At 35.7% G+C, this 27632-nt stretch overlaps 1 protein-coding gene across 1 annotated transcript in view; it reads left to right on the top strand.

The window, feature by feature from the left end:
* LOC117173502 (probable tubulin polyglutamylase TTLL1) overlaps positions 1-27632 on the top strand; it is a 491055-nt gene that overhangs the window by 320430 nt on the left and 142993 nt on the right. Inside the window, exon 5 of the mRNA XM_033362118.1 lies at positions 25469-25655. Coding sequence (XP_033218009.1) covers positions 25469-25655 — 187 coding nt within the window. The remainder of the gene's footprint in view (positions 1-25468; positions 25656-27632) is intronic.

The raw sequence follows: 27632 nt of genomic DNA, 5'->3' as shown, positions 1-27632 counted from the left end.
CCAAAAAATTACAGTTTTAGACATATTGAAAATGGCATAAAATGGCAATATTTGAAGGCTCTTTGTGATCCGCAGGTATGCTTGTGTAACTGGACATTTTGAAAGGACATTTTTTAGACTATTAAGAATAGATTTCTGAAAAAATGATTAAACGTTTAATTTACATTGAGTAAAGAGTAAGGAAAGCTTATGAAAAGTTGACCCTTGGTTTGTGTGCATCGTATTTTCTGCGATCCCCAGATGAGGGCACTGACAATGAGTAGAATGGTATATTGATAATAAGTTAATAAATCTAATACTGCTCTCTGAGTTAAACCTGCAGCTGGTGTTAGGACTTCCCGACTTTAAATTAGTAAACTTTGAAGCCTCAGAGCAAGTTCTCATAATATTATTTCTGTAAAATAAAAAATAGGCACAAATCTATTTGCCTACGAGAACGATTTGACCAACAAGCCCTTAAAAATTTCTCTGATGTTATTTTTTGAGGCACCCTAATATATATATAGTTTAAAGAAAAAAGTGTTAAATAACCACTGCATTGTCCTACTGGGTGCAACCGTCATCTAAAGTGACACTGGCGCCCAGTAGAACCGTTGACAATCACACTTATGGCCACTTCTTAGGACCGTGAGATGGGTGGTCACAGGACACGATGAAATCACAACGAAAGGCTGGCGAAATCCTCGCGCGTGGATGGTTTCGAAGGAATAAACTCTATGCTGAATGGCACCTGGGCGAGGTGTTTTAATGCGGTTCAGAACGATCAAAGGCGCAGAGCATCCGACAATGGGGCGGTAAATAGTGCCTGCTACAATGCCAGCATTATCCTTGTTACAGGAAGATTGATGTCGCGTATGTACACTCTGTCGTGCAGAACGTTTCCTCAATCGCTACATAAAGACGCTACATACGGAGATGAGGAAGCGGCATTGTGACTAACCGCGAAAAGCAGGAATATTCTAGAATCTGATAATGACTTAGTTTAAGGTGCTGCATGAGCTTTGGCTGAATGCGTTCCGTATTTAGTATGTAATTGACTACACAACATCTGGTAGACAGTGTAAAATGATTTGATGAAACAAATCAATCCTTTCTTCGACCGTTCATATTTATTGATTTCAAATCGTAGATTTCAAATTATTTATGTCTTACGGTCCAATCGTAAATCGAAAATAAATATGAGTCAAAAAAACAGGTTTTTCGAAGCTCAGATATTTATTTTATAGAAAAAACTCCTTTTAAACTTCCTGACGTTTCGGTACACATGCGTACCTTTTTCAAAGGTTCTTAACCTGAGTTGATCATGGTTTCAAATAGTCAAAGAGATCAAATTTTAGTCAAAAAAACATAACATTTAAGTCAATTATTTTAAAAAAATTAATTAAAATTTAGTAATTTTAGAAGTCTCAAAAAATACTGAGACTTCAATCGATTACACTACATTTTTTTAAATATAGTACGAGAAAACAAATGAGCGTAGGATAGAACAGACGAACAACGATTGAAGTCTCAGTATTTTTTGAGACTTCTAAAATGACTAAATTTTAATTCATTATTTTTTAAAAAATTGACTTCAATGTTATGTTTTTTGACTGAAATTTGATTTGTTTGACTATGTTAAACCATCATCATATCAGGTTAAGAACCTTTGAAAAAGGTACGCATGTGTACCGAAAGGTCAGGAAGTTTAAAAGGAGTTTTTTCTATTTAATAAATATCTGAGCTACGAAAAACATGTTTTTTTGACTCATATTTATTTTCGATTTACGATTTGAGCGTAAGACATAAATAATTTGAAATCCACGATTTGAAATCAATAAATCTGGTAGACAGTTTACGGTAAGGATTCAAAATTTTTTCCAAGAACTGAGGACCTTCAATCACACACTAAACAATTTACAGCTGCCGACAATCAAGTAGCATATTGTTCACAAAATACGGGTGTTATCTGACACAAGGAGGAGAATAGAGAAGAGGAAGAGATAGATCCGGGAAAATCAACAGTTTCTTGATGACCTTTCGTGCCTCTTTAGCAGTCACCCTGCTTATGCTTCAAGTGAAAGGAATGTCCAGTTTACTTCTACACACCAACATCTGGTCCGCATATTCATATCATACTTAAAGTCGGACACGCCCCTTCCAAAGTGGCTGGTATTAGGACGCACAACACTACTACCGAAAAAAGGTAATTTGTGAAAACCAGATACTTATAGGCCAATAACTTGTTTTAACACACTGTACAAGATACTTACAGCTGTCCTAAGTGACAGCATTGTTTTAAGAATTGAGCCTGTGTGAAGAGAGATGTACGAACAACGTCGCTCAAAAAAAAGGTGAAGCAGGATGCCGAGAGAACCTGCAATTTGACATCTGCAGCTGCAAAGGGGCAGCAGCCCATAAGCGTGTTCTGTCAATAGCCTGGATTGACGTAATTCCTCAATTATCAAGAAGATTTAATTGATAAAATGTTCTTTGCTTGTATTCTTCAAGTTCAGGAATAAACGTAGGCGATCAATGATTATGCTAGAATCATCGTAAAAGGGATTGTTCTTTGTTAGGCTTCTTCTGACTATGTGACACTGGGATAGAGCACTACCGCCTTTAGATTATCATTTGCGAATTATCAATTTCGCAATAATTTACTTATATTAGATAATATTTCTAATACAAATAGGTTCAGAGGGACTGTAATACTTCTTGTGAGCGTTTTTGTGGGTGAGGATTTCTTTATAGTTATTTAGGTCGCTTGAGCTTATGTAAGACTCCCCAGGTGCCTGCGTGAATAACACTTTGAGAGGGCCAACAGTTTTCAAGTACTGTTCATCTCCCGCGTGGATGAATTAATCATCGAAACAGACAGATGTATCACCAATACAAAGAGCATTACCTAGTCATCAGCAGTCATAAATGATGCGTTCTCATCATTATCCTCTTGTTCAATTTCTTCAGGTTATAATTGTGGGACTTCGTCGTTTATTTCAAGCGGTGTTTGTTTTATTTCAGAATCTTATTCGAGCAACACTTGATTAACTTTTAAAGGGATAGAACCTTTAACAATATTAACTAGTATCTGCAGTAGTGTAACTATAGGCTAGAACGTTTCACTTAGCATACTCTTGTTATAAGCTTTACTTTACTTTACTCCATAGTTGCCACTAGTTGAGGACCAATCTTTCATTCTGAATTCTATCAGCGAAAGTATCTTTTTTACCATTCTTTTTTCAACCACTTTAACTACCATCACTACAATGTGGCTTCATTCTATCGTCGTACATAGTGCAAAGTTAGTCATCTGTCAAAAGTTTTTGTGAAAATAAAGTAATAAAAATATCTTTGGAGAAAAAATATTTCAAAATAATCAACTTACATAGTCGTATAGACAGAATCATACCTATGAAAGCGCTGGATGACCTTACTCTAAAGAAGAAGTATATTGTATCTAATATTCGCAAAGTTCAAGTGAAGTGTGGCATCAGGATTGTAGTTGAATGGGAAAACCAGTTTGCAGTATGCACTTATGTGTGAGGATACATAAGAGAAGATTGGAAAAGCAACCAAGAATAAAAAAGTATATTTTTGCCACTTCGGAGGTCCTTATAATCTTTTAGATTTTAACTATGTGCAATAATTATCTTATTTTCTAATTTGTATACTTCAGGTTTTTTATAAGACGAAAAAATAAACATTATAAAGGGAAAAACTTTGGATATTTTGAAACATGGTTGGGCTAAATTTAAAATCCAAAATATTTCTCGCTTTTATTATTTTAAACGCCATCATAGAAGTCCACTGCGCAGCCTTGCACGCAATCAAACTGTACTGTGTATCCAACTGTGCCATGTAAGCCTACTTGAAATTTAGAACTCAACTGTGCATCCATATGTATCATAGAAATCCACTGCGTAGCCAAACACCATCAAACTGTACTGTACATCCATATGTGTCATGTAAGCCTACTGCAGATTTGCAACTCCACTGCGCATCTATAAATAGCTTAGAAGTAAATTGCGCAGCCTTGTACACCACCGAACTGTACTGTGCATCCGTATGTCATACATTCCTACATAATATTTTCAAGCCTAGTGCGCAACCCTAGAGGGCTTGCACATTATATATACCTTATAATGCTTCTGCGCATTCATAAGTATTATAGAAGTAAATTGCACAGCTCTATATACTCTCAAATAGTACTACGCAACCTCATGTCACTTATAACTGTACAATTCAATTGAATGTGTGTCTTAAAAGTACACTGCGCAGATATATGTTGCCCAGGATTTTACTGCGCGACCTTGTATACTACCGAAATGTTTTACGCATTCCTACGTTTCATAAAGGCCTACTGCTCAAGCCTCAATTTTGTAGAACTCAATTCCACAGCCTTTCATATGGTGAAGTCCGGTTGAATGGAATCCCTACCGATATTCGGGAAAGAATGATTGAAATTTTTATAAGGGAATATTGTTTTCGAGATTCCCTGTATCGAAACCTTTGATCGATATTTTAGAATGTAAGGAGATTAGGATAATAAGAGCAAGCAGTTGTTATGATTGACTGTGTCGATTTCTCCAGAACTAGAAGACGTATCAAGACAACACGTCAGACCTTCTAGAAGAACATTCACTATCGATTGACTTTCTGGAAAGTTAAACGACATAGAAAAACTCAAAAGCGTTAGCTTTTATTTAAACCCAATCTAAAGAAGACTTGGTTTTCACAGCGGATATTTCAAAGTTCCGATTTCTTCTTATTTCCATTAATACTGAATAAATAAGTATTTTACCTATAGGTAATATTAGGTCGAAATTTCTTGAAACTTCGAGAATACTCGAGCTCACATAGGTCAACTAGGTTTCTAGAAGTTTCGAGAACTCAGGGAATCCCAGAACCCACAAGTGCCATCTACACAAAAGCCTTGTAGCCGGTTCGGTCAGTAAAACACAGACCCGCCTTGCTGATTTGGTCATAAATTCATGTCAGTACCTTATAAAATGATACCGGACGATCTCTCAGAGTATGAAGCCTTATCCTGACATGCGGGGCAATACAAGGATAGAAGAACCTATTTTTCTTGCTGCTCCCGGGATGGACAATGACAACACAAAACACAGTTGTAGTACGTGCGGTTAAAAATAATTGAACGCCCAGCGCTCCCGATAATGGTTCGGACAACAATGCCGACTGCCATAGAGTTGGAGGAGATAATCAAGACGGAGTCGATGTCATGGTTCGACAAAATTTTAATAATTTTGAGTGGACGGGTCAACTCAGGGACAAACTACCGAATTGCCATCGTACCAGTATGGCTCCTAAACAAAAAAGTTACATAGCGCGATTGCATGCTCTATTGTGCGAGAAAACCCTAGATCTCTTGCATTTTTCGTGTAAACGACTGCGAAACGGTGCCGAGGAACTCCGGAAAAGGAATTATATAAGTAGAGCGTCTACTTAATCAGAACAAGCCGACAACCTAAAAAGAGATGCCGCACTGAGTTCAACCTTGGCTCCACAACTTTCTTCCATCTTTCTCCATCATGCCTTGCCGCCATCTCTTTCTTTATTTCCTGCCACTCTCTACCTCGCACTTCCGTACCGCAATTAAATCCCAGGATCTTCTTAGTTACCTGACAATCAGTTTCTCTCGTCCTATTTCTTCCCTCAGTTCTTGTCTTTTGCTCTTTCCAACCTCAGTTTTTTACACCATAACTTAACACTGACCAAACTAGTACATCGAACATCCATTCTCTCATCCTCCAGTAGTCCTTGAAACTTCGTTTATAAATGCCCCATAGCAAAACTTACCTATAAATTCCAACACCACGTTATTGATCTTCCACTTATACTCCCCTGTTACACTGCCGTGCAAAAGTTTTAGACTACCTCTCTTTTTATGACTGAATAAATTCACTTAATTTTAATTATACCAGAGCTAAAAAATGTCTCTTTAAAAGCTTGATTGTTTTCGAAATTCTGTATAAAATAAGCCCAAGGTGAAGTTAATTTGTCTAATTTTTAAGTAGATATTGCAAAAATAGTGTAAATTTTAATGTTTTCTTAAATTTTCAATAACTTCCAAAATAGTCAACATTTTTCAATGTTCTTGGGCTCATTTTGAAGCTTTTTTTCCATATCATAACTGTGTATGAATATAAATCGTAAACATTTTCTTTTTGAATTGCAAGAACTTGAAGTAGTAACAGAAAAGTTGAAAAAATAATAATATTGTTGTTACCAAAAATGATATTGCAATTTTTTCAACTTTTCTGTTAATACTTCAAGTTCTTGCAATTCAAAAAAAGTTTTTTACGATTCATACTCATACGCAGTTATGATATGAAAAAAAAGCTTCAAAGTGAGCCCAAGAATATTGAAAAATCTTGACTATTTTGGAAGTTATTGAAAATTTAAGAAAACATTGGAATTTACACTATTTTCGCAATATCTACTTAAAAATGAGACAAATTAACTTCACCTTGGGCTTATTTTATACAGAATTTCGAAAACAATCAAGCTTTCAAAGAGAAATTTTTTAGCTCTGGTATAATTAAAATTAAGTGAATTTATTCAGTCATAAAAAAGAGGTGGCCCAAAACTTTTATACGACAGTGTACCTCTTTTATTTCTGTAATACATCATCTTGATCTTGTTCCCATTTACTGTTAAACCCTTTTCTCTGACATGGCCTCAGAATTCTCACATCATTAGATTCATTTCTGTTTCATCAGCCGCTACTGGCACTACTTTATCTGCACATCCTAGTGAATACAGTTTTCCAGCTCCTAACATTGTGCCTTCTTTACCGTTCCTTTCTATGCTCTCCAATAAGTCTAACAGAAGAACACTAAATAGAAGTGGGCTCAACGGATACCCTTGCCTGAGACCCCTTTCCCTCTAGAAATCCTCTCCTTTCTTTTCTCTTATCTTAACCCTTATCTTCGTTTTCCAAATATTTCTTCATCCTCTATATTACACCTTTTTCTACTCCTTTCTCTTTCATGGCTATCCATAACACCTTCCTGTTAACTAAGTCAAATGCTGCTTCAAAATCTACAAACAGCGCACTTAATTTTAATTTTTTACTCCCTATGTCCCTATTGACTAAATAGTTGAGAATGTATATATTGTCTGTGGTCCCCATCCCTTTCCTAAAACCAGTTTAGTTGTGTGGTACACTTTTCTTTTCTCGCCCCTGTCTTTTCAACATCCTTCTAAAAACTTCCGCGTAAATTTTGTATCCCACCGACATAAGTATGATACCGCTATATTTATCAGCCGTTTGCACTCTCCTTTTTAATTAACAATACTACCATCCCTGTCTGCCATTCCTACGGCCACCCTTCTCCCAGCCATACCTTACTGGAAATCCTGCACATCTCTTCTTTCACCCATACTTTTTTTTCTACTCTTTCATCTCGATTTGTTCATTTATGTCCTTCCTTCATCCTCCTTCTCTGTTCATCACTTTCCACTCTTTGCATTTCTTTAACGCTTCTTCTACCTCTTTCATGTACCTCACATTTTCCTTAATCCCATCTTTACTTTCCCTGCATTCATCGTCCCACCAGTCTCTCTCAACCTACTTTTCTACTCTTGATCTCACTTCTTCCCTTACCTTATCCACCAGTCTTTTTAGTTTTACTGGCGTGTGCTTAAATACGTGTACTTTAATGAAATAGTACGGAACCAGCGGAGACCCCCACGTGACTCACAATTTGGAGAGGCGTTCGACTCAAAGACCAACATTGCTAAGTTGGGTCGATTTAGCCTCTCAAAACGACCTAGCAAAAGAATTTCCCAGAAAGAAAATGGGTCGGAGCATGGGACACAGGTGTATCTGGTGGACTTCCTCTCACATAGTGCGCGGGTTCCCGAACTCGAATTGTCTCTCCGCGTGCCTGTAGATTCCCAGGGAACTGTCCGGAGGTTCTTAGCCTTACCATAAAGTACCTAGAGCTAGTCTGTATATTCGCAGGGAATTGTCAGGAGGCTCTCAGCCTGACAATAAATTAATTAGAACTAGTTTGCAGATTCTCAGGGGATATTCAGGAGCTTCTCAGTCTGGAAAAAAATTATCTAGAGCTAGACTGTAGATTCTCAGGGGGTGGTCAGGAGGTAGCCTGACAACCAGCGATGTGAGCTTAACCTAACTTTGTCTTTTTCTCCTTGTACTAATAAATAAGTTTTAATTTTGTTTTATGAAAGCCAAAGCGTTTCGCCTAATTTTCTCTCTCGCCCGCGAGAACTACACCCTCCCTTTTTTTCTTAGTCTCTCGTGCCAAAGTCGAGCTAGCATTTCTGCTAAGCTACGCCAGGACAGCATAGTTGAGGTTCCGGTAGGGTAGACCCTACCTGGCACAAAATAAATTAAAAGAATCTTCGAGGGTTTTTTGTCGGTCAGAAGTGTGTGAACCACGGACTCAGTCTATTCTGGCGTGACGAGCAAGTAAGTGGCAGTCATCTTGTGGCTAGGTTTCCCACCTAGGCCACCCCCCGGCCAGGCCGTGTTAGCGGTAGGCACACGGGATTTTGGACCACTTTTTTCTAACTTTAAAAATTGTCTTTGCGGATGTTTATAGTATTCAAAGAGTTAAACAATTTATCCTGATGAATTTAATCATGAAACCAAAAATGATTAAAGTTAAAGCGTTTACAAAATTTTTAAAAAGCACACGAAAATAAACCTTTTAAGCCAAATAACGGACGATATAAAAAAAGACAGAAAAAGAAAGGGTTGGATTTCTAAATTCCCTACAAGATTATCATAACAAATTTTGGAATTTTCTTCAAAAATCAAAAATTCAAATTTTGACAGCATACAAATTGCGCTCACTTTTTGACCTTTCGTCCAAAATGGCTGGCTAACAAATTTCGCCTTTAGTTTAGGACTCTAAAGAGTAAACAAGAAGCCAATCGGATAACCTATTTTTAACATTCAGGTTGTCGCAAAACGTGGATCTTTTGACAGAAACATTTTTCTTTTCATGACTTTTTTTCATATCGTGCGTTATTTGGCTTAAAATGTTCGTTTTCGTGTGTTATTTTTTTTTTGGAATTTTGTAAATTCTATCACCCTGGTGTTATTGGGTTTTATAAATAAAGAAATTTGGACAAATTTTTCGACTTTTTGATTAATATGAATTACCGTACAGAGGATTTTTGAATTTTTAAAAAAGTGGTCTCGAAAATGTTAAAAATGTCCCCACTTTAGAATTTTTATCCAAAATGGCTGTCTAACGAACTTGACCTTTAGTCTAGGAAAAAAAAAAGTTATCGTGCACTCAGACAGACATACAGACAGACATACATACGGACAGACATACATACAGACAGACACATTCGTAAAAACCTGTTTTTCAGATTCAGGGGGTGTGAAAACTTTAACATTTGACAAAAAAGGGGAGGGGGTGGATCAAATTTGACACAAATCTAATACCTTCTCTGATGGGAATGCAAAAAATGAAAAACATTATCAGCCAATGTGAATGGTGTATTAAAATTTGTTTCAATGTTTGAACTTGGAAATTTGTCAGCGGACGATCGAAAAATCCCGAAGAATGAAACTCGAAAAAATTTTAAATTGCTGAAATATAAAAATCCCGAATTGACAAATGTCTGAATAATAAAATTCACTACAGCTTATAATATGACCCTATTTGGAATTTCCAGATGAAAAAAATTGCCGGCAGAAAATTACCGAATTATAAAATGGCTGAATCAGAAAATTACACAATTTGAAGAATAAAAAAAATGGTTTTGTTAAATGTTTTTTTATTTTTGTTTCATGGAATAAACAAATACTTTTATCAGAGAAATTAATTTAAATAGAAATTAAATTTCTCTAATGTACAAAAGCGCATAAAATATTTTTTTAAATTGTAAATAGCAATAATTAAAAAGAACGTATTCCAGAATGAGCAATTTTGTTTTCAAACTTGCATTTATTACTTGCATTAATTACGATAAATTACGATTATGCAAATAAACCAATCGAAAAGTGTCTGCATGATAGTTATTTCCCAATAATTTTACTATTTTGGAGGGAAAAAATTAATCGCCGGGTCGCATTAAAATTATTATTTGACATATTTACAATGCGAAAAAAAATAAAAGTGGTCAAATAAAAGATTTGAACTAGCGACAGCCTAGTCGTTCGATATGCCCTTTACAAGTGAGCCAGTGACGCAGGCTATAAAGAGCAGCGCGTGACTCGGTAGACATTTGGCACACTCATAATTTTTAAACAAGGGCCCACTTGAAAAGAAGCTGGGATATGTATCTAATTATTTTAAAAAAATATTTCGGGTTCTAATCGTGTACAAAACGTAGTTTTATGTTGCGCAGGAGTCATTTCCCTTGTAAGTTCAAAAGTGTCGAAGGAATGTCATCAGTATTTATGATATTGTCCTCAGCGTGGCGTCGTAGCTTTAGGGATAAGGCGTGCGATATTAAGCGAGCGGTGCGTGCGTTCGATTCTCGACGATTGCGGATATTTTAATAAAGTGCATTTCTCATTAGTTATAAGTATTATGTCTTTCCTAACCAAAGTCAACAATTAGTTCAGTTTAGAATAATGTATGGAGTATATACTTGAAAATTAATGTAAATAAAAATACGAGAAAACGGAGGAGTATGTGTCAGGGGTTAAAGAAGGTGTAAATTCTTTAGATTTAACTTCTGGAAAACAAATGTATTTTGCATTTGAATCAATATTTTTCGTCTTCGAATCTGGAATTTCTGCTAATAGATTATGACAGTGTACTATACAGTTCAACTTTTCTATTGTTGCAACGATAGCATCGCACTTCGGAATTGAGAGCCTGATGCTATCAATTTATTGGACATACGTTTGCTTCAAATTCCACGTGTAGTTAACTTTATAATATTTAACTATTAGGTCTATGGCATCTTTAATTGAATCTAATACATTTTTAAATAATTTAATATTTTTTCATTTGAATCAAGAAAATAAAAGCAGTAGCTTATGGATTTGAATTATATATACATGCATTTGACCGAGCGCGAAAGCACCGTTTTATGCCTCAAACCAATATTTCATTAATTCAGGAGTATTTTCTTCTCAGTGTAAAAAATAATAAAAAATAGGAAAACACTGTTAGTTTATATTTTTGCTTTATTTTTCTCTATGTTGACATATAATACGTTCGCCAAAAATTACCCCTAAGTCATACATACCCGCCTATCGTTGCCGCAAGCGTTCTGAAAGTGAGAAACCCACCTTGAACCCTTCCACGTGAACGTGTGTAGTGGAACATATGTATGCATGAAAAAATAATAGACTCTAGAAAACTTTGGTAGTTGATATTTTTTACTCTTTTTTTCTCTACGATGACATGCAATACGTTCCCCAAAAACTATTCCTCAGACATATATATCTAGCCCTCGTGATCAAAAACGTTCTAAAAGTGGACAAACCCTCTTGAACAATGGAAACATGATTCAAAGTTTCAATATAATTACTTCAAACTTAAAAATTTTCCCCTTATTATAATTTCCCCAAAAAACTACCCTTTCACGTACACGTGTATAGCGGAACATATATACGTATTAAAAAAGCATAACAGATAACACAATTTAGAAAACACTGTTAGTATATATTTTTGCTCTTTTTTTCTACGATGTCATATCATACGTTCCGCAAAAACTACCCCTAAGTCATTAATACCTACCTCTCGTGACGTAAAACGTTACAAAAGTGAAACAAATGCCTTAAACGATGTAAAGATGATTTAGAAGCGTCAAAAATCGTCAGAAAGCGAAGTTTTGTATTCAGAAACGATTATCTTGGTTGTTCTAGATAGAAGCTGCTTGTTTTAGCATTTGGTTATTGATTTAGTGGGTCGAATTTAGCACAATTTCTGCGTAAGTAGAAGTGAGTGTGTTATTTATGTACAAATCTTAACCATTGTTAAAAGTGGACTATATTTATGGTTGTCACAATACCACTTGGTACTGACTTTATTTTAGTATCATTGTTGCCCACAAACTGTGAGTGCTGCAGTTAATTTAAAATATTGAGCCCTGAGCGTTCTAACGTTGCGAGAAGCGGGCAATCTATATGATTGTTATTGTCGCACTTGATGCTAACCTTATCTCACATGGCACTAAGCTCACATTGCACCATTTCTCCACTCAAATTAGTAATTGTATCAGTTATGATAAAACCTTGCGCACTTAGAGTTCGCCCGTTTTGAGAAGCGCGCGATTATATATCATTGGCACAATAGCACTTGATACTGAATTATTTTTACCACTGTTGTTACCCTTAAACTGCAAGTGTTGCAGTTAATTCAAAATATTGAGCGCTTAGCCTTCGAACAATGCATTTAGTGGCCGATATATGGCACAATAGCACTTGATACTGATTTTATTTTAGCACAACTGCTCCCTCAAACTATGCACATTGCAATTAGTTAAAATTATTGACCGCTTAATGTTTGATCGTTGTTGGAAGTAGGCGATATACATGCTTGTCACCATAGCACGTGATACTGACCTCCTTTCAGGAATGTTGCTGCCCTCGAACTACGAATTTTTCAAATAATTGAAAATACTGAGCGCTTCGCGTTTTAGCGTTGAGAGAAGCAGATTGCTAATATGACTGTTATGGCCGCACTTTGATAAACGTTTATTTTTCGGCCTGCTGGCCTTAAAAAACTGACTTGCTTACGCTTCCATTTTTTTACAGAATTTTCTTACAACTACGTCTTACATAGTACTATCAATCCACACCTTATAACTAATCCGCTCGCTCCTATAGCCGAACCTTCCTCGCTGCGCCTCGCCACGCCTCGCACGCAATTCGCTCTTTTGTCGCTATGCCTCGCATTACCAGCCTCTGTCTCCGTGGCTAACACCTAATACCTAACTACTATTCACAATATTTACATTTCTCTTACATCTACTTCCTCTCCTATTTACAATCTTTCCTTCTTCATTCCTCTTCCTCCTTCCTTCTCTTCTTCTCCATCTTACCCAACACCCCCTTCACCCATGCTACTGCCCTTTTGTCACCCCTTTCATGCAACAATACCTCCATGCTTATCCCCCTTCTTTCTACCTCTTCACATTCCTGTAACCAATGCTCAAATTTTTCATCCCCCTTCCCTTACAATTCACACATTCTCTTCTCTCTAGAAAGCCAGAACCTGTTATAATTCTCCATGCGACCGCACCTCATTCTCGCTATAAGTTCCTGACTTCCTTGCTCTCCATTCTTACACAAATATTGAGCTCTCTCCCTTGGCATAATCCACACATAGTTTCCGTTATACCTTGACTCTCTTATTCTCTCCTCTTCTTATGCCTTCTCTTTCTCCTTGCTATTATTTTGAACGAACTCATATACCTTCCTTCCTTCCTTCCTCGTGCATTCTACTAACTTCATCCATCTGCAATCCTCCATCTTTGCGCCACTACGTCTGTTCTCCTTCTCCTACCAACACTCCCTAACCAATTTACTTCCCCCCTCTTCTAAAAATTTCTCCTCATATTTACACGCTCGACTCCCTGCTATAATCCCTAAACTCGTTCTTGCTGTCCCCCTCCTGACAATATAGTTCAGCGTATTCCTTGCGAACCCCAGTATCCACTTTACATACTTCTCCTGTAGCCTATTTACCTTCTCACTTACCTTCCAACCCCACACCTCCACTCCGTAAAATAAGACACTCATCACAAGCGAATCAAACAATTTCATTCTCCTTTCAAAATCATCTGCGAACAATCTCTTCCCCAGCCCCCTACAACTGCCTCATAACGACATTTGCCCTTCTCACTCTCTCTTTTATATGACCATCCACTCCCCCATTTCTTCGAAACAGGAAGCCCAGGTACACAAACTCTTTCACCTCCTGTACCGCTTTTCCCTTCGATTTTTTCAACTTCCCTATCTGCTTCTTTATCCCCTCGTCGTTCAGCTCCTCTTCATCTACCTCTCTGTTTCTTCTAATCCCCGCATCTCTCTTTCCAGTATCTGATACCTGAAATGAATCCTTAAAAAATTTCCTCCATTCTTCGCTCCCTATCTTTTTACTTATTCCCACGCTACGATTCCCAAATCTATTAATTATCTTCCACACGCTCCCTTCTGTCTTAACACTTCTCGACTCCTCTTCCAGCTCTTTTTCTTTTTCCTGCTCTTTCTTCTTACTCATCGCCCTAAACGTTGCCCTACTCCTCCTGATACTTCTCTATCGCCTCTCTCGTTCATGACACACTCTTCCCTAACGACCCTTCTTCCCCACCCTGCCTTTCGCCCGCCTCCCCCTGCAACCACAAACTCAATGGCTGATGGTTTGATTCCACCCTTCCTTCCACTGCGAATTTCCCTATCTCCTCAAATCCTTGCATATTCATAATGACGTAGTCTATCACCGATACACCCCTCTTACTCACATACGTGTATTCTCCCTCTTCGTTATGGCCGTCGTGTCCCTCTGGAAATTTCCTCCCCGTCTACTTCACTATCAGCACTGCCAGTACTCTCGCTGCACAACTCCCGCTCGTCCGTCGGTAACTGTAACCTATCCATACGTAAAAGTACTCACTGCCGCAAACAGATGACTCTTAAGGTTGCTGCCGCTTACAGCCCTAAGATTTCAGTTTCTTTGCCCTGTTTCACCTCTGACATCCCCTTTAGCCACCCTTTTCTCACCCCTAACATCCCCCATCATTTCAAGAACCACCCTTGCCCGCCATGAAGGCCCAAAATCCTAAACACAAAACCACTCCGCTCCCTTGCAAACCTAACCTCACTTTCCTTATTTAGCCAAATCCCCCCCCCCCCCCCCCCCCCCCCCCCCCCCCCCCCCCCCAACTACAATGTAAATTAATTTCTATCTTCCCAATTAACCCCTCACAGCTTTACTCACCTCCTAGACTTCCACCCTCCACTCCACTCACACCTTTCACACAAACTTGGTAAAAACTTCTCACCACCTGTCACTGCATACTTTCTCACTACCGCCACCAACATGCAACTATGACCGCACTTGTAGCTGACGTTATTTTACCACCGCTGTTTCTCTCGAGCTGAGAGTGTTGCCATTAATACAAAACATTGAGCGTTTAGCGTTCAGCTGTTACGAAAAGCACGCTGTGAGAGTTTTTGGTATAGGCTTACGTAATATCGATCACATTTTAATGTGTTACTCTTATTTTGTCGCTTTTGCTCTCAGTGCAATGTAGATATGTCATATGCACTGATTTTGAGCGCTTTGTGCTGTATATCGCTGAAACTGTCCATTTAAAAAAAAAACATTGTAAGGATACTTTATTAGCCCCTTAAAACCTGCAATATTACCAAGTTTCAGCCAAATCCACCGAAAGACATTTTCCCATGTATTGTGTGAGAGGTCCTTTTACTATCATTATAATTTCCCCCAAAAACTACCCTTCCACGTGAACTTGTGCAACCGGACATATATATGATTGTAAAAAGCATAAAAAATAATAAAATTTAGAAAACAGTTAGTGGATATTTTTTGCTCTTTTTTCCTCTACAATGAGATATAATACGTTCCTTAAAAACTAGCCCTGAGTCATACATACCTACCTGTCGTAATTAAAAACGTTCTAAAAGTGGGAAAACAACCTTGAACCACGTAAACATGATTTAGAGCTCGAAATTAATTACTTGACACTTGAAAATTTCCATCTTATTAACATTTTCTCCAATAACTTTCCTTCTACGTAAGTGTATGTAGCGGAGGTCATATATGTGTATAAAAAACATTTAAAGTAATAAAATTCGGAAATAACTCTTAGTTGACATTTTTTCTCTTTTTGGCCTTCCCATGATATATAATACGTTCCCCAAAAACTACCACTAAGTCATACATACCTACCACTCGTGATCAAAAACGTTTTAAATGTGGAAAAATCCAACTTCGACAATGTAAAGATGATTTAGAGCTCCAGATTCATTACTTGACACTTTCAAATTACTCTCTTATTATAATATTCCCCAAAAACTACCTTTCCACGTAAACGTGTGCATTGGAACATATATATGTGTGAAAAAAGCATAATAAATAATAAAATTTAAACACTGTGGGTTTATACTTTTTGCTGTATTTTTCTCTGTATTCACATATAATACGTTCCACAGAAACTAACCCTAAGTCATCCATACCTACCTCTCATGACCGAAAATGTTCTAAAAGTAGAAAAGCCACCTTGAACAATGTAAAGATGATTTAGAACCCAAAATTAATTGTTTGATAATTGTAAATTTCCTTTTCATTATAATTTTCACCAATAGCTACCCTTCCACGTGAACTTGTGCAGCGTAACATATATATGTATGAAAAAGCATAAAAAATAATAAAATTTAGAGAACATTGTTGATATTTTCTTATTTACGATGACATATAATACGCTTTCCAAAAACTACCACGAAGTCATACATACCTACCTCTCGTAATTGAAAAATTTCTAAAAGTGGGAAAACCACCTTGAACAATTTAAAGATGATTTAGAGCTCTAAATTAATTATTTAACAATTGCAAATTTTTCCATCATGATAGTTTGTCCAAAAACTACCCTTCCACGTGAACGTGTGCAGATGAATGTATATATGTATGAAAAAGCATAAAAAATAATAGAATTTAGAGAACATTGTTGGTTGATATTTTTTTCTTTACGATGACATATAATACGCTTTCCAAAAACTACCACGAAGTCATACATACCTAACCTACGTGATCAAAAATGTTTTAAAAGTTGAAAAACCACCCTGAACAATATAAAGATGATTAGGAGCACCAAATTAATTACTTGACACTTGCAAATTTCCTTCTTATTTTAATTGTCCACAAAAACTACCCTTCCACGTGAAAGTATGCAGCGGCACATATATATGTATGAAAAAGCATAACAAATAATACAATTTAGAAAACGCCGTTAGTTGTTATTTTTGCTATTTTTTCTCTACGATGAAGTATAAAACGTTCTACAAAATCTACCCCTCAGTCATACATATCTACCTCTCGCTACCGAAAACGTTCTAAAAGTGGGAAAACCACCTTGAACAATGTAAAGATAATTTAGAGCTACAAAATAATTACTTGATAATTGAAAATTTTCCTCTTATTATAATTTTCCATAAAAACTACCTTTTCACGTGAACTTGTGCAGAGGAGCATATACATGTATGAAAAAAGCATAAGAAAAAGAAAATTTGGAAAATACATTAGTTGATATTATATATATATTTTTTTTTTTGCTCTACGATGACATATATTGCGTTCCCCAAAAACTATCCATAAATCATACATACCCACCTGTCGCCATCAAAAATGTTCTAAAAGTGTGAAAACCACCTTGAACAATGTAAAGATAATTTAAACCTCCGAATTAATTATTTGATACCTGAAAAATTCATCATTATAATTTTTATCAAAAACTACCCTTCTACGGGCACGTGTGCAGCACGACATATATACGTATGAAAAATCTTTTAAAAAATATTAAATTCAGAAAACACTTAGTTGAAATTTTTGCTCTAATTTGGCTGTCCCATGTTATAGAATACGTTCCCTGAAAACTACTTCTAAGCCGTATATAAGTATCTCTCGTGACGGAAAACATTCTAAAGTTGAAAAACCACCTTCAACAATGTAAATTTGATTTAGAGCTCCAAAATAATTACGTGATAATTGCAGATTTCCGTGTCATTATATTTTCCGAAAAAATATCCTTCCTGGTGAACGTGTTCAGCGGAACATATGTATGTATAAAAAAACATAAAAAATAATACAATTAGAAAACACCATTAGTTGATATTTCTCACTCTTTTTTTTGCTTTACGCTGACATGTAACACGTTCCCAAAAAACTACCCCTAAGCCATACATACTTACCCCTCGTGATCAAAAAGTTATGAAAGTGCAAAAACGACCTTGTACAATGTAAGGATGATTCAGAGCTTCAAAATAATTACTTGATAATTGAAACTTTCCCTCACATTATAATTTTTCTTAAGAACTACCTTTCCACGTGAACGCGTGCAGAGGAACATATACATGTATAAAAAAAGCATGAACAAAATTTTTTTTTAAACACTATTAATCGATATTCTTTGTTCAGTTTTGCTCTACGATCACATATAATATGTTTTCCAAAAACGACCCCTAAGTCATACATATCTACCTCTGGTGACAGAAAACGTTCTAAAGTGGGAAAACCACCTTGAACAATATAAACATGATTTAGAGCTCCAAACTAATTACTTGACCACTGCAAATTCCTCTCTCCTTATAATTTTGCCCAAAAACTACTCTTCCACGTGAAAGTGAGCAGTGTACCATATATATTTATGGAAAAGGCATAAAAAATAATACAATTTGGAAAACATTGTTAGTTGATATATAATACGATACCAAAAAACCACCCCTAAGTCATACATACCTACCTCTCATGATCAAAAACGTTTTAAAAGTAAGAAAATCACCTTAAATAATGTAAAGATGATTTAAAGCTCCTAAATAATTACGACAAATTTTTAAATTTCATCGTCATTATAATTTTGCCTTAAACCTACTCTTCCACATGAATGTGTGCAGCAGAAGTTACATATTTATGTATGTAAAAAGCATAAAAATATGCTTTTTTCATACATATATATGTTCCGCTGCACACGTTCCTGTGGAAGGGTAGTTTCTTGTCAAAATTGTAATCAACGGGAAGTTTTCAAGAGTCAAGCAATTAATTTGGAGCTCTATGGTAAATCATGTTTACATTGTTCAAGGTTTATTTCCCACTTTTAGATCGTTTTTTGTTATGAGAAATAGGTATGTATGACTTAGGGGTATTTTTGGGAGACGTATTGTATGGCATCGTAGAGCAAAAAAGACCAAAAAATATCAACTAATAGTGTTTTCTAATTTTGGTTATTTTTTTATTCTTCTTTATACATATCAATGTTCCGCATCACACGTTCACGTGGAAGGGTAGTTTTTGGATAAAATTATAATGATAAGAATATTTCAAGTGTCAAGTAATTAATTTGAAGCTCTAAATCATGTTTACATTGTTTAAGGTGGTTAACCTCATCTTAATACATGTTTGATCACAAGGGGTGGTTGTGTACGTGTTAGAGTTAGTTTTTTGGGGAACATAATATATGTCATTAGCGGGCAAAAAAAAACAAACAAAAAAATCACCTCTAATCGTTCATCTTATTATAATAATTTGTTGGGAGTTCATTTTTTAATTTGCTTTAGTGGCGGCGCTTAGTGGACGGGCCAGCAGATAGTGTCTCTCGATGTGTCACTGCGAAATCATTGTTAAATTATTCGATGTAGTTACATGACCCTCCTTTTTCAAACAGGCTTCTAAATATTGGCCAAGTATATCAGCTTTAGATTTAGAAAGAAAAAAGAAAAAATGTCTGTCGAATCACACAAAAGGGATTAAAGCAAAATTAAAACAAAAGGAAGTTCATCTCAATCTTATGAAAGTAGAGAAATCTTCCTTAGAAAAACTCTCGGAAAGAGTTTCATCGTGGCCAAAACTAGTTCGAATAACTGCACTTTGTTGTTGGTTTATCCATCTTCTTATTAATGGCCGAAAAAGTCTGGAGAACAAATTTTAACGCATAAAGAAATTAATAGAGCAAAGACCTTGTAGTTATAAATTTCTTTAAACCAAAGAATTTTAAATAGAAAGAAAAGCTCTTCAGAATTTTAATTCATGCAATGAAGCTAATTCTTTAAAAAGGATATGTGTATTTCTGCATAAGGATGGACGCTTGAGAGTGAGATGATGCATCCGTCACCTCAATTGTTAAGTTATTTTAATCAATAAATGGGGTTACGTGAAAGTTACTGCCTTTTCTATGACTTCGCCTTTAGGGTAGAATTAATCGCAAAGTATTCCGGCCAAATTTAAAATTACAGGAAAATTAAAGGCCTCTCCTGAACAGAATGGAACATTTGAGATAGAGCGAAATCATTGTTGCTGATTACCTCATGTTGGTAAGTCCAGACTAATTCTTTGTTGTCGGTCTGTTTGTCATTGTCAATCCTATGGGGGTTGTTTCAGTATAAAGTGTTCAAATAAAAGGTACCATATAGGCTAGATTTTACAATGTTTATTAGATATAAAAAACATGAAATCAGTTAAAATGGATACAATAAAAATCTTTCATCTAGCTTCCTACTCTAGAAAGGACAAAAGAGATTAGTCTTCTTGGTTGGATCTTCGTTATTTTATGGAACAGTGACGGAATTCTACCGGATGTTTGTATGAATTTACGTTTGGAAATAATCGTAAATTTCGAAAATAACTTTTCACGAAAAAAATTTATTTTATGAATAAACGAAAGGATAATTGAAGGGTGTGTTCTTTCCTAAACGAATAACTGGCGGACCTTATCGCGAAAATAACTTAACGACGACCGAAGGTCACAGCTAACGTGACTTTAGTTCAATACTCGATTCTCCGTTTACTATTTTGCTGTGATATAAAAGTACGCGACTAAATCAGAGCGATTCTTCGTGAAAGAATATTTCACATTGATGTAGAAATTACGAATTTGATAAAGCCTTTCGTACTTCGTAGGATGTGTTGACAGCGTGAATACTGGAAAAATAAAGATGATTAACAAGTCTAGGGTTTATATACCCTTAGATCTTCATATTAAGACTGTTGGAACGGGGTGCTCAAATATGGTGAAATCTATAAAGCAATAAAAACTTACCAATGGCAGACGATCATTCGGTTTTGAGGTTTTAAAAATGCACTTTGAAAATTTTCTAGATACTGGCAGGATTTTCGCAGTGGCGAAAGGAGCGCTTAGTATATGGTTTCTTGACAAAAGTCCGGTAACTGCAAAAAAATAAGAATTACATTTTTTCGAAAAAATATCGGGTATTTTCCCATTAAGCTATTAGAGAGATCGAGAGAAGAATCTTCTTTAGAAACACGCTACCTCAAGCCAGGTGTTACATTTATGATACGAGCAATTTAAAGGAATCTGTATTATCATCAGAGCTATTTCCTATCGATGAATGTAGATGTCATTCCACAATCTGTGAAATTAAAAATCATAACTATCAATAAAGTTAACTCTTCAAATAATAAAAAAAAATGAAAAATAGTAAAATTGTGGTTTCAATTTTTCTGAAAAAAGAACTTTTCACTCCGCTCCACTGGAAATCGAACAACAATTTTAATGTTTCTTAATCTTGTCAGAAATGACGTTTAATATTTTTTTGTGGAATGACATATACACCGATCGATACTAACTACCTCTAGTGATAATACAGATTACTGTATATTACTCGTATCATAAATGTAACACCTGGCTTAAGATGGCTTGTATTTCTCAAAAAATTCTTCTTTCGATATATCTAATAGCCGAATGACGTGAAGTGTGATGGGAGCGGACTGACTGTCGATGGCGCTGAAAGCTTACCATACTAAATCTTACTACGAAAATTGGCGGATGCAGACTTCGAAAGTAGGAACAATTTTGCGCAGGGAAAATTTGCAACAAATAAGCAAATATCTACATTACCGGCGGTTACTTTTTACAAACTAGTGTCTGCATTTAACAATATATCGAATTCAAATTATGAACAGATAAACCGTTTATAGCGACTTCCTAGAGTGTTAGGATGCAAGTATCGCACCTGAACGGGGTTACATGGCACGTCTGCATGCTCTGTGGTGTGAGAAACACCCGGAGCTATCGCACTTTTCGCATCAACGTCTGCGAAACCATGCAGAACTACTCCATAAAAGGGTCTATATAAGCAGAACGCCTACTCAACCACAGCCAGAACAAGCCGGCAACAGAGAAAGAGAGGCGACGCTAAGATCAACCGCGGGCAGGCATCCGATAGAGGAAAAGCGATCTGACTGAAATGGATGGCGAGCTTCGTGGACATTTTTCCGAAGAATCCGACCTCTGTAATATAATATTGTTGTGTCTATAATGCAGAGAGAGCTTTGGCCGATGCGAACCGCAAAACAAAAAAAAACAAATCAAAGCTGCTGACCATCGGGCAGCATATTCTTGAGAGAATACGGATACTATCTGAGGCTAAGAGAAGTCTAGAGTAGAGAAAGAAGTGGGTCAGATTAAATCAACCGTTTCTCTCTGATCCATCTCGACTCTAACAAGACCCTTCAGTTACTGTCGACCACGCGCCCAAACCAGAGGAGGTCGAAGTAATTTTAAGAGAATTCTGCGAAGTGCAGCATTTGCTGGACGAAGACTCAAAGAACATAAATACCTTTAAGGAGCTGTGTGATGCCCTCATAACACCGGATGAAAAATTCCCACCCATCACTACCGATTAGGTGAAAAAAGCATTAAGAGAAATGTATGAACAACGCGGTTCAAAGAAAGGCGTAGCAGGATGTCGGGAGCACCTGCTCATCGATATATGTGTGTGCAAAGAAGCAGCATCCTACCAGCGTGACCTATGGATGGCCTGGATTGGTTACCAGAAAGCCTTCGATTCGACCTCCCATAGACTGAAAAGCATCCCTGCGTATCGTATTGATTCCGTTACAGACTATAACCACCTATCTCACGGTCGTGAGACGTGGTTAAGGCTGAAATTCTACCGCGATGTCGCTGGGATCGGGTGCAGTTTTTCAGATTAGCACCCACTCCCGGCGAAATCCTACGGGTTTCCTTATGCTAAACATTTAATTATATAGATAAATAATTTAATAAATAATTGTTAAGAAATTTACAAAATTATTATCAGCGAGTTCCCAGCGTCATCCTTTTATCAGTTATACACTTTTCCTATTCGGATGACACGTTTATTAATCTAAATAAATTATTTTCTATTCAAATTTCCCTGATACTGTTGCATTCGCCAATCATTCGGACTTGTCAATAAATAATTTTAAAATGCGCAAATTTTCACAAATCGCAAATCGTCGCAAATGGCCATTACAACCCCATATTTTACAATGCATCGGAGAGTAGAAATGAAACATTTTGTTGCAACTTTAAAATTCTTCGGCAAGTGTGATCAAGTAAAGACTGTACTTTCACTTTAGAATTGTTTTCTGTTACTGAAATTGATTCCGGATAAAAGAGCTTTTTTTGCTCCTAAAAATCTCTCGTATGATGCGCACGCAAAAAATTTTTTCTTTTAATAAGTTTCGCAGATTGATTTTCTGTTGCTTATTGAAATTCGAATTAACGGAGTATTGCGCAGATAACCAGTTACTTTAGAAAACGGGCCATATGCAGGCAGAAAAAATGACTCTAAATTCTCGTCTGAAAGAATCCAAAGGTTTTCTTTTTTGAAATCAAAACATGGCACTATTCTACGAATTTTACAACTTAAACAATACAGGTTCTCTTGGGATCACAACTATTATGACATTTTACGAAAGATGTAATTTTAAAACGATAAGAATCGCAGGAATTTCTTCTTTTTCCACGATAAAAGCATTCAAAGATCAAAAACGAAAGTAGTAAATGAGATAATTTATTCGATTTACCTCCAGGAACAGCCACTATATTGCACACAACGATTCGCTCTTAGCAAAAATTTGCACACACTTTCAATACCATGTTTTCCGATGACACGGTGACAGGTGACATAAGCTATTGTAACGCAGCACACTTTCAACAGCTGGTGTCGTTTATACACTTGAGCCAGCTCTTTGTTCTTTTAGGAAAGTACGCAGTCACTGCTTCTCTGAAATATCCTGCATGATCGACTTATACCGATGCCTTTGAAATTTTTGCTTTTGTACAGCTTTTTCGGAATTTCGACCACTCTACTACAGTGCATTTTCGTCGTAAGATTTAGTACGGTCCAGATGTCATCGTCATCTGCTGTTAGTCGGCTTCCTTCACACTTCTTGTAATTTCTATACAATATTTCACTCTCATTTTATAGCAGTCTCCATATTTTTTTCGAAAAACCAGAGACTTACTATCTCCCTTCCTCCTGCCACTGCGAAACTCCTTTCGAGATTAAGAAAATTTTCAAAGTGCATTTTCAAAACCTCAAAACCGAATTATCATGGTTTGTTGGTATGTTTTGAGTGCTTTACAGATTTTGAGATTTTTGTGCATCCTGCTACAACAAGCTTTGCTAAAATCCAAGCCTTTAAAATGCCGATGCATTAACAGTAAATTGACATTTTGGTAAAAATTTAATTATTTACAGTAGAAAAAATTAAGGATATCCCAGATACATCTTCGAACCATCCCTAAGACGTTTTTGGGACCATGTCTTTTGGATATTCTAGACATGCTCTTAAGACGGCTGATACCAGTACGGAAGATGTCTCGAGAACGTCCAATGTCTTTAAGACGTCTTCAGAACATATGTAGAACATTAGACATCTTGGAGACGTTGACTGTCTGACATTGGTCCTTCTAGGTACATCTCAAGGACGTTTTTGGGATATTCATCGTTTTATGCGGAAATAAAAAGGTATAACCAAAAGGCTTCGAGAATGAACAGATCATGCTACGATCCTGCATACAACTTTAAATTTGCCTTCATTGCAAATCTGTTTACAAAAATCACATTTTTTCATAAAATGTCAATGTACTGCTCTAAAATATGACTAGAAAGAAATTGAAACGAAAAAGTACCTGAAACTTTAAAAAGTACTTGAAGTCTGCATTTGTTCATAAAAAATAGAAATATTCTCTCATTTACAAGAATATTTTGTCTTGTAAATTGTAACTTTTTTGTAATTTTTTTGTGATATCTTATAACTGATGATTTGTATTAAAAGAACATCTGGCGATATAGCGTATCTGTCAAATGAAGATTATTCTCTGAATCTATCCAGTAGCTTTAATGGTCAGAGCATCCCGTTAACAATCGGAAGACTTGTGGTTTGGTTTCGCGAATTTCCCGTAAGTGGCTTCAAATTCGATTTTAGGCAAAATTTATTTAATAATTCATCAAAATCGTCCCAAAACTACATGCTCTTGTTTATAACGACACTGTTAACTATAGAAATTATTAATTCATTATAAACTATTATTTAGTCGTTTGCGTATATGCATTTATCGTTTACACATTAATGTCACTTAAACTAAACAATGTATACATTGCTAATGCGTCAGAAGCTTAAAAATTTTAATTTTCGCAAAGTTTTTACTGCTAAAATAAAAGTAATTTTATCAACTTTTTTTAAAAATCGGTTCGAACATATCTATTAAGAATTTATTTAGTTTCCGTTCAGAAAAAAAATTTAATCTGTCTCAGTATATAAGATGGAATATTATTTGAAATATTTTCTTATTCAACATCTACACTGTAAAGGCCGGATGAATTGACATACGTGGCCATAAAATTTGATAAGGATTTTTAAAATCTCCTAAAAATATATACAAAACAGGAAAAAATATTTTTAAATGTCGAAAAGATGAGCCTTTTAATACCTTAATGGAGGATGATTTGACACTGCATTATACATTTGTAAACATTATACTTTTTTTGCAGATTACAATATGTTTGTAGAGGAATACCGCAAATCTCCACAAAGCACTTGGATAATGAAGCCTTGTGGAAAATCTCAAGGGACAGGTATTTTTTTGATAAATAAGTTAAGCAAACTGCGAAAATGGTCAAAAGAAGCAAGAAATCCGTTGAATCCAAATCTTTCCAAGGAATCTTATGTTATTTCAAGGTAAATATTTTTTTATTTAAACATTTAGTCCTGCTGAATTCCACTTTTAGTCCCTAAATTAGGCCATAATAAAATAAATTTTTTATCAAGTTATAGAATTTTCAAATTTGATAAAAAAGACTACATAAATTTAGGACTTTCAAGAAATTAATCGGCTACTGCAATTGTTGTTACTATCAGAAATTAGCTTAAATTTTATGTAGAAAATGTCAACCTACTTACTTAACAGCAAGTCTGTTGCATTCTATAAGCACAACTCACACGCGGAAAGAAAAATCTATATATTCATGGATGCTTCTATTAATCGCACGATTCAACCCTATGGAAAATAAGCACAACTCAGATGCACAAATTCCAAAAGTGAACTTAGCCAAGCGAATTTCCGAGAGCCTCTGCGGATTTTTTCGATTGCCTGTAGGGCGTAGGTCATACTTTTGCCTATTGTCAAAAGGCGTGACCTCAAGGCAAATTGCAAGGAGAATCAATGAAAAAGTCCGTGGAAGCTCTTGAAAATTTCGCTCAATTAAATTCAAGGTATTAGAGCAGAGCGGAGCCTGCTGCTAACTATCAATAGGTTATTTTCTGCTTAAAACTGATGAAATCTTAGGAAAAATCTGCGGTATGCGCATTTTAAATAGTCTATGCGTTAATACCTTGAACTATCTTGCGCTAAACCCCGGACTTTTCTTTTTATGTAGATGGTACAGATTTACTGTCAAAATGCTTTCAATTCTACCACCCGTAGATTCTTCTCCGGTCTATTTTAATGCTTAAAGATTAATTCATATATATTGGGCCTGCGAAAAAGTTTGATGCCTCTCTGCAGGAGAAACCTACCAATTGGGATCCGTTACACTGCTACAAGTAATCTCACGAGCAAATGTTAAATTAATAATAGTAGAGTTTGCACTTAAAGTTTGTGACGCTAATAAAAAAGTAATAACTAAAAGGAATTTGTAATACCTGATAATCGTTCCCACTTCAATCTTGACAAAAAAATCGATTTTAATTCAAATTTTGACAAGCGTCAATGACTGCTATGACCATTACTGACCTTCTCATATAATGCGTTTAGTAATTATTTAGGTAATTACAGCAATGAGAACACAGTGAAATTCTTCATGAACGTCAATTTATTTTTAATTATTGCGTTATAGCACCTAAGCCTGAGCTCTCTTCTCTCTCTCTCTCTTCACTTGCATTACTGCATTTTGTTCGAATGTTAAGCTCTGAAAATAGGATGAAAGTACACATTAATTAAACTAAATATTAGTAAATATAGTTCCTAATCTTAATTGACTGGAAAACTATCAAAGAAGGTTGATTATTTTATTTAATATACGATTTTGTGTGAGATCAAGCAATTATCATATCGAATTATCCAGTTATTTAGGAGTTTAAATTGAAATTTATTCGAGTTGGATTAATTAAATTGTTATTTTTAATGGTTTTGCTGGATCGAAAGAACAAATTTCTTTACTTTTAAAACACATATTTAGTTAGAAGGGAGAACATAATCTTTATTATTTATTTTTTGTATGAATTGGTAAAGGTACATCCTTGAAAGAAGTCAGTGTCATGTGACTTGACGTTTTTCAGTCATTCTCTGAATATCAGCACGTCTTCGAGATGCCCGCTACAATACTTATATAAGATAAACCTTATACCTCTGCGCGTGTGTTTCTAAGTTGAAGAAAGGAATTTTCTAATTTTAACGTTATAAGTGAATTATACAAGATCAATTTTTTATATATAAATTAGGATAAAACTTAAAAATCAATGCAAAGTTTGAAAGTCCTTTCCACTATTATTTAATTTTGACCAAATTCTTTTACTATAGTATCAAAAAAGATTGACATGCAAAAATAAAATAAGTAGCAGGCACACTTAACACGCTCGTCCAACTCATTAGAAATTAATTTAATTAATTTCTGTCAATCTAAATTAGTAAAATTAGCAAAAAAGTGCTTAAATATT

This window comes from Belonocnema kinseyi, chromosome 5 (genome assembly GCF_010883055.1).
Source record: "Belonocnema kinseyi isolate 2016_QV_RU_SX_M_011 chromosome 5, B_treatae_v1, whole genome shotgun sequence".
Lineage (NCBI taxonomy): Eukaryota > Metazoa > Arthropoda > Insecta > Hymenoptera > Cynipidae > Belonocnema > Belonocnema kinseyi.
Note: the sequence above shows the minus strand (reverse complement) of the source record. Positions and strands in the feature narration are given on the sequence as shown.